The 13267-nt window shown below is 42.9% G+C and overlaps 1 protein-coding gene across 2 annotated transcripts in view; it reads right to left on the bottom strand.

The window, feature by feature from the left end:
* Positions 1-13267, bottom strand: part of dock2 (dedicator of cytokinesis 2) — a 149181-nt gene that overhangs the window by 15012 nt on the left and 120902 nt on the right. For both annotated transcript variants that reach the window (XM_080774161.1, XM_080774160.1), the window contains exons 27-35: positions 12179-12277; positions 11433-11527; positions 8936-9014; positions 8047-8147; positions 7663-7721; positions 6856-7004; positions 4884-4969; positions 4138-4297; positions 367-407 (exon numbers count right to left, since the gene is read on the bottom strand). In XM_080774161.1, the coding sequence (XP_080630287.1) occupies positions 367-407; positions 4138-4297; positions 4884-4969; positions 6856-7004; positions 7663-7721; positions 8047-8147; positions 8936-9014; positions 11433-11527; positions 12179-12277 (869 nt within the window). The remainder of the gene's footprint in view (positions 1-366; positions 408-4137; positions 4298-4883; positions 4970-6855; positions 7005-7662; positions 7722-8046; positions 8148-8935; positions 9015-11432; positions 11528-12178; positions 12278-13267) is intronic.

Raw genomic sequence — 13267 nt, 5'->3', positions numbered from 1 at the left:
CAAACAACACATGGATACAGACACAAAAATGTGCACTCACAGTCACACACAAACATAGTCGCTTTCTCATTCACACACATGCATGCACGAACACGCACAGTCGCACACATACAAACAGTTATATTCACAGTCTAGAGTAAGTATACTACGAGACCGTTTGGTCAGTACTGCTGTGTTCCACATTAGACACTAACATGGTGTGACGGGCGACCTTATTTGTAGTTCCTGCAGTCACACATGCTCAATTTCTCATGTGGACAGTGACACCAAATGATGACACACATACACAAATACACATAAAACATGCACAAAGTACAATATACAGTATAAATCAACGTAAAATGATGCAAATGGAATGAATTATACCTGATGTACATCCCCTCACGATTGATGTCCTTGTAAAAGTTCTGCAAAACCAGAAAGAGAGGCTTGTTAGTCTGTTTGTGTCTGTGTGTGTCTGTGTGTGTGTGTGTGTGTGTGTGTGTGTGTGTGTGTGTGTGTGTGTGTGCACGCGCGCGCACGTGCACATGCACGCGCGTGCATGTGTGCGTGCGTGTCAGTAGAGCTGAACATTTCCACATGTTAATGAAGTTTAATGACTCCTTCAGAATGGAAAAACAACAAAATATGTTACCTTAATTATGTTGATGACACACACATTTACATAACCATTATCACCAGGGGACTATCTTCCAATGCAAGCACTGAGTAAATGCATTGAACAAATTGATGATTGGATGAGCAAGATTTTCTTAAATTAAACAAAGTCAAATTATTGTTTCTGGAGCCAAGTAACAATGATTAAAAGTCAGTGCCCAGCTTCAATCGGTAATGTTAAAAACCACAGCTCAAGACAGAAATCGTGTAGTCATAAACTCAGACTTACTATCAGCTATCTTTCACCTTAAGATCAAGGATTTAACAACTTATGTCTCAGCAGAATTAGAAAAACGTGTCAATAGATTAATTTTCAGTAGGCTAGACTTAACTACTGTAACTGTGTCTTTACAGGACTCCCTAAAAATGATGCAGGTGATTCAGAACACTTCAAGTCCTCACTATACCAAGAAAATGGATCACATCACTCCAGTTATCAGATGTCGACACTGGCTCCCTGTCTGTCAAAGACTTGATTTCAGATACAGTTAGTCTATAATTGAGCACTGAATTCATGGTTTAAGGCCAGAATACATTTCCGATCGTGTGATTAACCATCCAGACCTCTCAGGTTGTCTGAGACAGGTCACGTCCATGTCCCCCATAACTACTGACTGTTGAGAAGGAGCATTTCGTTTTTATGCACCACATAAAACCATTTTTATGTATCACATAGAACTTCTACTACAACTCTCAGTTCTTTTAAATCAAAGCTGAATACCTTTCTGTTTGTCCGTGCCTTTTACAGGATTCTTTACTCATCTCTTTTGCACTGTAATTTTATTCTCTTAATTTTTTGGTTTATTTTAACTTCTTATTCTTCTTATTTTATTATTTTGTTAAAGCCTAATCTAATTGCCTTGTTGGAATATGTCATATGGAAATACAGTTTGTATTTGATTTGATTGTATTAAGGATCCCCATTAGCTGGTGCCATGGCAACCAGCCAGTCTTCCTGGGGTCCTAATAAAAAACATACAATACAAAATGATTAAATGTCAGTACTCAACACATTACAGATAGGAAACTCAAACTAACAAATACAAATATCTGAAGTTACATAATTACATGAAGTTAAAAAGCACAGTAAAAAAAAAAAAGAGAACACGTACAGTGTTCAACCTGACATGACCTCAGGTTTACCAGCTTAGGGCACGCACGCACGCGCACGCGCACACGCACGCGCACACACACACACACACACACACACACACACACACACACACACACACACACACACACACACACACACACATAAAAACATGACATTACAGCACAATGATATATAAATCCAAAAAAAAATATTTGACAAAGTAAATTTCCTTCCAACAATGTCATCATCCAATTTGCTGTGATTCAGAGTCAGCCTAGTTGGGGGTCCTACACAATGTAGATAACAAGCCACAATGTGCCAGATAGCCTGCAGTACAGTAGGGATTTTAACTTGTCAAATAAATGAAAGAGAATAGTTAATGCTATGCACCACAGACTACTGCACTGCTCATTAGCCTAACCCCCTCTTTAAAAAGCAACCTATCACCAATTACGTATATTGATCAATTAAGCCATGATGAAACCAATCATTTAACCCTCTAGAGACCAGCTGTGTTGGCTCTGTACATCACATGGACTGCTTTATTTGGTCTACACCAAATAGCTTTACCAAAAATAGCGGATGTACAAGCTCACAGCTCCTAACTGTTGTGACTTGTGAGTTTGTAAACACTTGGATGACCCGCAATGAAGTCAGGCACTGAAGATATTGGGCTTGGTCCAAACACCTTATAACTTATAAACACATTAATACCGAATGATATATTGCAATGATATTACTATTCTGGGTGGCATTACTCTGGCCTCCAGCACCACCATAAGGAATCTGGCCCTGAGAGTTATCTTCGATCAGGATAATAAGTCCTTAACTCCCACTGGGATCACATTTCAAGGACTGCCATTTTTCACCTACTGTAACATTGCAAAACAAACACGTACTCTGTCTCAAAAAGATGCAGAAAAACGAGTTCATGCATTTGTTACAAAGCCTGTAATGGTATGCCTTGGCCCGGCATTGGAAAATATGGACAACATAAAATGTCACAATATTTTGTTCATTTAAGGTTAGTGAACCAATAGGGAGGCTACTTTGATCCACCCCTATATGCCAAGAAAAGCTTGGGTACTTTCAGGCTACCTAAACTAAGACTAGCATATAATTAACTTTGGCAAGGACACTGTACTGAAGACAGATTATGGGCCTGGCAGTGGCTGATGAAACATGAAGTTAATAGCAAACAGGCATAAAATTGGTGCTGATCCATCCAACGGATTGCAAGATTAGCCCCAGACAGACAGATAGACCATGTTCTAGAAGGCTAGGCTCCTACAAGGTCACGTTGTAAAGACAAAAAGCAAATGTAGGAAAAGTGATCCATGATCCAAGGGCCTGACCGGAGATCGTGGTCTCAATAAACCTCTCTGTTCAGTCAGGGTGGGTGGGATCATAGCCTGGGGCCTCTGTGCTCCAAACCGATCAATATGAAAGTGATTGAAGGGGTTTTATTCCTTCAACACTTCAACTCTCTGAAGTTTGACAGTTTAAATACAGCCGACTAAAAAACAAAACAAAAAAAATCAATTTTAGTGCTAAAGAAAAGAAGCCCTTTGCAGTACAGCTTTTAGCCTAGAGCACAGCATGCCATGTCCAACACATATCGTCGTTGAAGTGGAAACCTTTTATTTCTGAAACTGTTACTTTTTAAGAAACAAAAAAATAAACTGTTGCATCCAATGTTGTATAACAAAGTATGAGCCAAATTATTTGTGGCATTCTAGACAGACAGACAGACAGACAGACAGACAGACAGACAGACAGACAGACAGACAGACAGACAGACAGACAGACAGACAGACAGACAGACAGACAGACAGACAGACAGACAGACAGACGCAAAAAGATTAAATGTGGAGATACAAGGTTTCTGCCTAACAGGGACGACCTTGAAACATGACCATTCACCTCCATCACCAGTAACATACTGTAACAATTGGATGCCTCCAGTTTAAGATAGGCTACTTGTAAAATAATCTGACATGTCAAACGGATGGCTGCTCTGATGGATTACTTCAACTCAACAGCCTATGATCACAATTATTTTCCTACGTCTCCTATACGCCTATATATTTAGTTCATTTTGGCAGTTAATTTGAGTCGAGTCGTGTATAGCAAAGTCCTGAGTAGTTTAAATTAGGATTTTGCTATGTGGTCTGACTAAGAATTAGTGTAATAGCACAGCTTATTACGACCCATAACTCTGGGAAGATCAAGGAGACTTGAAGAGACATACTTCAGTGAGCCCACCAGACTTACCACACAGCAAAATCCCCAGTACTAATTCAAGTTATTAAGCCTGTATCTGTGGCAGGCTGCATGAGACTCTGGCCGGTCAGAGTATATGTTCCAGGTGGAGGGGCACGACTTACCAGGAGATTGACGGTGCAGCACATGCGATTGTTGCGGCTATCGTCGCTCATCACCGCGCGGTAGTCAAGGAGTCGCTCGAGGAGTCCCTTGACCAGGGCAACAAAGTGTTCCACCTCTGACCTCAGCTGGGGCTGCTTCTCAGCAGCACAGTCCAGCAGGCTGGCGGAGGAACAGCAACATGTCACCAATAGCACCACTGGTGTGTCACTTTGAGTCAGAACACATGCCTATTTTGGGTCAAATTCTCAATTTACTCGAAAAGTGTTTTTGCTATTTGACATGAAGCTTATTTACTGTAGTACTTAAGTAGATAAATACTCTCATACTGACTTGCAATTAAATAGATCCGTTACAAAAGTACAATATGCAGATCCCTGATGGCATACTGCAGACTGTGAATGATTTATCTTTATTTTTATTATTTTCATTATTATCACTATTATTAGTATTTTGTTGGGTGTTTCAGTGCAGTTTCGTCTGGTCTTGATGTAGTGTTTGAGTGGTTTGGAGAGCATCTATGTTATGTTGATGTTGTAAGTGTATTGTTCTGTGTCGACATGTTTAATGTATTGTTTTGTCTATGTACTGTATTCATTGTGTTGTGCCCGAGGACCCCCTCTAAAACGAGATGATACATCTCAAGGGGCTATAAGGAAATAAGATTTCAATATATATATTGTAGGTAGCACATTCTAAGCACTGTTGCTGGCTGCTGTGTGGAGCAGGAATTGTGATCAGGACCTACATGGTTTCCAGCAGCTGCATGTATCTCTCATCCCCTTCTCCTCCTTCCACCTCATGGTCCAGCTTCAGAATGATCTCATTCTCAAACTGCACAAAGACAATTGGACAGGCAGGGAGAGAAAGACAAGAGAATGAGTGTGTGTTTGAGAGGGAGTCTGGAACTGCACCTCCCGAAATCCGAGCAAGGAAGCCGCCATGCTTAGATAATTTCGATAAACAGGATCGGTGCCGGACATTTACGACCGTCTTTTAGGCTAGACTGCCTAAGTATAAAGTTACCTTTGAACAGCCACTGTCTGCAACGACCGCTGAGTTGCTTGTCATGAAAATCCACTTTAAAGCGGTGTAATCGATTGTTGTAGTGTGAAAAGATATTCCGATCACAACAACAGACCGGACGGGGCAGCTGCGCACTGCTGGGCAGCTTTCCCATTCAGTATTTAAGTCCGACGTCATTTTGTGAATCTTTTTACAATGACGTTATTTTTCAGAAAGGAAGCCATTGATGTCTCAGCCATTGAGGGTCTTAATGCTTCCAACTCGAGTAGAATTATTAATGTTCTGTACAAGTGTCCATGACAAATAAAATATACATGTATGATGTGGAGACAATAAAGACTATTATTATCATTATTATTGAAGGTTGTAACAGTCCATTTGCTGAGTACAATATTTCGGGGGCATATTTATGTGCTTGAGTATGTTGAATCTAGTTTGCAATTAATGAGGATTTAGTTGACACAAAGAAATAAAATGGCGATAGTATTCCGTGTGGGGCAGACGGCCTGTCACAGCCAGATTTGGGAGAGCAGCAGCTTTGTTGTTGCAAGGAAAGCGGTAAAATTAGACTTTCGTGGTTGTTTTCGTCTCAGATTTAGTCCGACGGAGTGTCACAGTATAACTCTATGGGGACACAAAAGCGACACAAAAGTAGGACCCGGAAGTATCTCTGGAGGGGGCGCTCATGTCACGGATAAAATACTGAATAGTAAACAATAGGGACTCAATTTCCCATATTATTAGGATACATTTGCACGATTATAAAGACAAAACGGAAGTGGGGAGGACGCTTCACTTCCACTTTATTGCTTGCTCATGATCAGAGCTTCTGTTCTCCAGACTGTATGAGAGGCAACAGTCTGGCCACGCGAGACTAGTGAGAGGATGGTGGAGTGGGGAGAGAGAGAGAGAGAGGATGGTGGAGTGGGGAGAGAGACAGAGAGGATGGTGGAGTGGGGAGAGAGAGAGAGAGAGGATGGTGGAGTGGGGAGAGAGACAGAGAGGATGGTGGAGTGGGGAGAGAGACAGAGAGGATGGTGGAGTGGGGAGAGAGACAGAGAGGATGGTGGAGTGGGGAGAGAGACAGAGAGGATGGTGGAGTGGGGAGAGAGACAGAGAGGATGGTGGAGTGGGGAGAGAGAGAGAGAGAGGATGGTGGAGTGGGGAGAGAGACAGAGAGGATGGTGGAGTGGGGAGAGAGACAGAGAGGATGGTGGAGTGGGGAGAGAGACAGAGAGGATGGTGGAGTGGGGAGAGAGACAGAGAGGATGGTGGAGTGGGGAGAGAGACAGAGAGGATGGTGGAGTGGGGAGAGAGAGAGAGAGGATGGTGGAGTGGGGAGAGAGACAGAGAGGATGGTGGAGTGGGGAGAGAGAGGATGGTGGAGTGGGGAGAGAGAGAGAGAGAGGATGGTGGAGTGGGGCGGGGAGAAATATCAATCACACAAATCTAATCAATCCAGATGTGTTAATTTAATGTGCGTTGTCACAGGTAATGGATTTGCAACCATGCTTGTTTAACAGTATAAGTGTGTGTGTGTGTGTGTGTGTGTGTGTGTGTGTGTGTGTGTGTGTGTGTGTGTGTGTGTGTGTGTGTGTGCGCGCATGTGTGTGTGTGTGTGTGTGTGTGTGTGTGTGTGTGTGTGTGTGTGTGTGTGTGTGTGTGTGTGTGTGTGCGTATGCATGCATGCTGACCTTGTGGAAGTTTCCTGAGTGCATGTGTTCGCAGAGGATCATGTCAAAGAAGATAGGAATGGTGGCTCTTCTCAGCTCCTCTTCTGGTATGAGTGTCATCTCCAGAATGGGTCCAACCATTCCAGGGATGAAACAGATCTTATGACTGCCTACAACGCACGCACGCACGCACGCACAACAACACAACAACACAAGGAAGCTGATGAACCCCGTTCTTTGTGGAAGCCCATTTTGACGACCACTTAAACCCTTAGAACCAGCGATCTATCTTCTGTGAACGAGCTGGTCCATTTGGTTATACTGCATGCCAAAGTAAAATTACGACACGAGCGAAGGGACTTCTTTTTTGTATATGCTGACCTGCACGACCAAAGTGAAGCGATTGAAGTGACTGGAAACAAATATATATCCTCAGGTTCAAACTTTATAATCATACATCAAGGAAAGGAAGGAAGGAAGCACTGCACTAGTATACAGCGGTACATTTGAAAATGAAGACGGGGGGAGGAGGACATTTGCTTAACCACTACAGCATATCTAATCTACCCTGTTAATAAATCGGATGCCACAGTGTGATACATTATAAGCTATCAGCTATCATCATACATCAACATCATCATACATCATCAAATTCCGTGCTCAGCCAATCAAACCATTACATTCCATGGTACACACAAACACACAAAGCTGGGCATAGGAGGGACTAGCGCCCCTCAAAAACTCAGTTCTGAGTTATGATGTTGCAATTGAAAGAAATAAACAGAACTCGGATATGGGGATATCCGATGCGGATATGAATTTACTTACCTAGCTTGTACCAAATGTCTCGTATGGCAAAACCAATGAGTCTCCTCATATCACCATACCTGAGAGAGAGAGAGGGGGGGGGGGGGAAGAAGTACATTAAGAATGAAAAAGAGATGCTCTGTGGTTTACGAGGCTGGTGTACAGTAGCAATCGATACTACTAATCTGAACGCCTCAACCTAAACGCCCCAATGAGAGGAAATAATCCACTACAGAATGAAATCAAATCATATGGTGAAAACACTGACACTAGATTGGGTTTAAAAGGCAGTAAGGGTAAACTATGATGTTGTTAATGCCACAATACATTAGAGAGAGAGAGAGAGAGAGAGAGAGAGAGAGAGAGAAGGCAATGCAGAAGAATTATACGGTTGTCCATTCTTACTTGGCCAGGATCTTGTTCCTCTTGGCCAGCGAGAAATGCTGAAGCTGCAAAGATTCCTGGGTAATAAACGCCACCGCCAAGTGGAAGTAGTTATTCCACAACTAGACACAGAGAGAGAGAGAGAGAGAGAGAGAGAGAGAGAGAGATGAGAGAATGTCAATACAGTTTATACGGTATTCAGACGATGTGATTATGAGACTTCACATACAGGCGTATGCCATGCACAGGATTAACCACAATCCGTGAATTACGCATTTAGGATCTTCAACTATCCGTAAACGTTATCTTGCGGCCACGCAACCCACTATACATTTTGCCGATCCTATATATATATATATATATACTAAATGAAAACTGGAACCTCATAGATTACACAGAACTTTACATTAAAAAAAAATCTACAGAATTGAGAGAATGAAAGCTTAATGAAATGACGAGTGTTCTGTGAAACAAACGGCACAGCGGGGTGGGGGGGTTGGGCAGCTTTATTGCGAGTGAGACTGTGTTGGTGGTGTAGTGGAGGATAGATAACGGAGCTACTAGAGGACACACAAAACAACCCTCTGTATCAAATATACATTTATTTTAAGGCAGCGAAGCTCGCTATTCCACGAGCCATATCTGCAAGGCAACATTGTACTGGGCATAATGGGTAAGGGATAATGGATTGCGCATGCGGCACGGTGATTGGTTTCATTATTGTAACGTCCAAACCACACCTATGCATAATGTAACGGGTAGTGGAGGTGTTTTAGGGATTTAGGCTTGGGTACAAGATAGCAATTTTTACAGGGTAACGCCTCTTACGCAATGCTAAATCCCCAAATTACGGATTTAGTGGTCTGACGCAAGATAGGGCCCCCAGTGTACACAGACACACTGTACTAACCTGCACTTCAAAATCATCATTATTGAGGAACTTGCGGTTCATAGTCTCAGCATAGGTGTTGATGGCTCTCAGGAACACTCTATAGGACAAATGTGAACGCACGCACGCAACACACACACACACACACACACACACACACACACGCAAACACACGCAAACAAAGTAGCACTGAATGAAATGATATGGAACATAATGATTGGGATAGTTCATGTGGCAATTCCACAGTCAGCAGTTTGTTTTCCAGTTCAGTTTAAAAACTAGATAAGATTGAAAACAGGCAAAACAGCTGCAGATAATCACATTAATAATGGGTGTGTTAGATTTAGGTGTTCCTAGGGCCGTGGGTGTGCCGATGTGGAATAGTCTGCATAGACAGCAGTCAACAGCAGTGATGTAGAGAGAGAGTGCTGACAATGGAAGTCCAAAATTCTAATCGCCAACTTCATGTTTCAGTGCCGTCAAAACCCCACAAAGGGATGCTCCTTTCAAGTCACAATACCAACTTTAATGAGCCAGTATTGCATTGTTTTAAAAATACAAAAAGTTTTTCTTCATTTCCCGGAAAATGAACATTTTGGAGTTAGGTGGTTTCTGCACGCCAGCAGAGATATTATGTCTGAGTCATAGTGAACTCTATGGTTATGTCTGAATCATAGTCTGCTTGCCGGCCCGCCCACCGTTAGCCAATTTTAACATTGGATATATAGGCTGCTGCCACGTCTGACATATCTGAATCACATGTGTGACTGTAGACTAATGATATGGTCACACATCTACAGTACGTCACCCACGTCAGAAGCATCCATTTCCCGTATTATCTTGCGGGGGTGTAGACAGCGCCGCTGGCAGGAGCGCCGGTTTTCCGGTATGTAGTTTGTTTGACTGGCATTGGAGGGTTGTCTCATAGAAAGAAAACTACAAGCTAAATGGCTGGCAAGTAGGGTCAACGCACAGTGCTTCTGTCCTATTGGTCACAGCTCGGTCAAGGTCCATCCATGTTTAACCCAAATGTATGCTGGCTTTAGACAAATATACAGGCAGGCAAACACATCATAATTGCAATTACACAAACCTACACAAACCTACACCTACACATGCACGCACGCACGCACGCACGCACGCACGCACGCACGCACGCACGCACGCACGCACGCACAACATCTAATTGTTCAGTCCCAGACTTGGTCTCAGCTCCATTATCTCTCTGACGTGTTTGTCTGCCCATAGTTATGTCATGTGTCCTATTGAGGGGACACAACCGGTCCTATTGAGGGGACACAACCGGTCCTATTGAGGGGACACAACCGGTCCTACTGAGGGGACACAACCGGTCCTATTGAGGGGACACAACCGGTCCTACTGAGGGGACACAACCGGTCCTATTGAGGGGACACAGCCGGTGTCTTATACAGTTGTATCTCTATTGAGGGGACACAGCCGGTGTCTTATACAGTTGTATCTCTCTGGGCCATGCAGGAATTTCATTTTCAATGGCACACAAAGTTAATAAGACTTCACACGCATTGTGAATGAATTGTGAATGAATGTGAATGAATATATAGGTGGCCTGGTGGAAGGTAACTACGTACATTTAGTGATGTACTTAAGTTACCTCTTACTTTACTTGAGTATTTCAACTTAGTAGTTACTTTGCAGGTTTAGAATCAATTTTATTTTTATATACTTTGGCTATTCAAAAATAGCAGTTCTACAATTCACAAGCATTGCGATGCGCTGTGAGCTTGTAGAACATTTTAGAAAAATGTACAGATTTTGAAATATGTGTGAGCTCCATTCACAATGGGTACTTTGGTACTGTAAGTATACAGTATTGTGTACTTTATTATGTACTTTTATTGAAGTTAAATGTTGTATACATACTTCTACTGAATATGGCCAGTGTGGATTTCCTGTCAGGGTTCATCTTACAATCCTCCAAGCAGCAAGACGAAAGATAAAGTGCTCTGAATTTATCTCATGTCAGTAGGGGGCATGAGCACTTCCACTTCCAATCTGGCTTGAAAGTGATGAGAGTTGTTATGCAATGTTTTTTAAATCTTCCTGACAAACACTGAGTTCAAGGACGGATTGTCTGAGAATTATCTTCTGGCCTGGACCATTATCTGCGGCTGGCAGACTCAGACAGAAATAATATCGTCTGTCAATGGATTGGCTCATTCAGCAGTAAAGAGCAAAGACATCCCTGTCAAATATATCTACGTGTTTATGTTGCCAGTGTCAATAATTGGTCCGCGGGGAACGGCTATTGGGAAACCGTCGGGCCTGCAGGGCTGTGGCTGTTGATAGGGTGCATTTGTGATGCAACGCACTCATACAGTGTGAATATAATATGCACCATTCCATGGCTGACAGGCAGGGAGGGAGAGGGAATAGTAGGGAGACACACGCTACACACTGTGTGCGTGCGTGAGTGCGTGCGTGCGTGCGTGCGACCGTGCGTGCGTGTGCGTGTGTGTTTGCAGATCCAGTACAGTACCTATTCTGCACCATGATCATAGCCATCCAGTCAGATGGATAGACATGTTTCCCTATCAGGTCTTTGAACAGCAGGAAGGTTTCCATCAGGAAGTCCTGCAATATAAAAAAAAAACAGAAAAGCTTGTGTTACAATGTTTGATGTGTTTCAGAATTAAGAAAAGCCATTAAGTCACCTGAGGCCGATTCTACAATGTCTTCTAAATCCCGAAGTTTTTCTGAAAAAACTCATGTTTCTATGTCAGTGGTTCTTAAACTTTTTTATGTAAATGACCCCCACAATTATATCTATTTGGCCTCCGACCCCGTCTCAAAATGTTTTGTTCCAGGGACCCCAGATGGAAAGAGTTTCAAAAATAGCAGATGGGTTAATGTAGTCAAATGTGAAGAAAAGGAAAAGTGATTTATACATATCAGGCCAATGTGGAAGTATAGCCTGTCCCACGCCTATTTTCCTTCAAATCGCATATCCCGACCATGGTGAGGGTTCGACAAGCAACGTCTATTTTAAGGTACAGTAGACAGGATTCAGCAGTTATAACACCTCTGTTGCATATGGTGCGTTATTTCCATATGAGGCAGCATTAATGCAGTTTTCAATATTGTCATGCAATGGCTGCCTCCAAGAATGTATTTAGTGGGAAAAATGTACCGTAACTAAGGAAAACACATGAATAATAGTGGCTGTAATAAAATTATTTCACAATTTGTTTTGTATGCGGGGTGTGTGTACTTGTGCGTTCTTACCACCAGGTCGGCGCTGCTGTTGAAGGTCTCTATGTATAATGAATAGTGGCGGTCATCCATCTGACTGAGGATTGCTGTCATACAGGCCACGACTCTGGACTGGAATAACACAGACACAGATACAGAGAGAAAGACAGTTAGATGGAGAGAGACACACGCACACATGGAGGGACAGATGGAGACAGGAAGGGACAGACAGATAGAAGGGGGTGCGCACGCTTATCCGACACACCAAAGGTCAGAAATCACCCGTCGCTCCCGACATGCGTTGGTCTGACATGCGTTGCTCCGTGCTTGCGGTGAGGGTTAGGTTAGGGTTTTGGGTAGGTTGTCGCTTGTCCGTCTAATGACAGTCAGTCATGACTATTAGTATGTCGGAACTAAAGCCTGTACCCGATAGAAAATGGTAGCGAGAGATAGGTAGACAGATGGAGCGAGATAGACACAGTTAGGGTGAGGAACTGTAGAAAAAGACACAAACAATGTGAGAGAGAGACAGCGACACACAGAGGGAGAGATAGACACAGGGAGAAATATACAGTGGTAGAGACAGACACAGACAGAGGTAGAACACTACCCAGTTGTGCAACATGCTGACTTATGCCACCATGTACTGTACCACTCTGCTTTTGAACTTTAATTTGGCTGTGGCTGAGCGGTACATACAATTCTAATAGCAAAACGGCAAACAAGGTGACCCACTGCAGCAACTAGGCAGAGAACATAAGAGAAGAGAACATAAGAGAAGAGAAGAGAAGAGAAGAGAAGAGAAGAGAAGAGAAGAGAAGAGAAGAGAAGAGAAGAGAAGAGAAGAGAAGAGAAGAGAAGAGAAGAGAAGAGAAGAGAAGAGAAGAGAAGAACAAAAGGGACAGAGGATATATGCAGGACAGGTTATGATTTGTAAGCATGACACATCAAACCAGTGCCGAGGGAGTGCTTTGCTGAGGTGATAGACGGTCGATATTTCACACATCATACAGCAAGGACACTCTTCAAACTGGCACAGTCCCCATTCATCAGATCTCAATTATGGCTCTTCTCCACTCTCCTTTCCTATTTTCTAGTTCTTCTCTGGTATCCATTATTTCT

This window comes from Protomyctophum bolini, assembly GCF_963924005.1.
Source record: "Protomyctophum bolini genome assembly, chromosome: 10".
In the NCBI taxonomy this organism is placed as follows: Eukaryota; Metazoa; Chordata; class Actinopteri; order Myctophiformes; family Myctophidae; genus Protomyctophum; species Protomyctophum bolini.
This window is presented reverse-complemented; position numbering and strand designations above follow the sequence as displayed.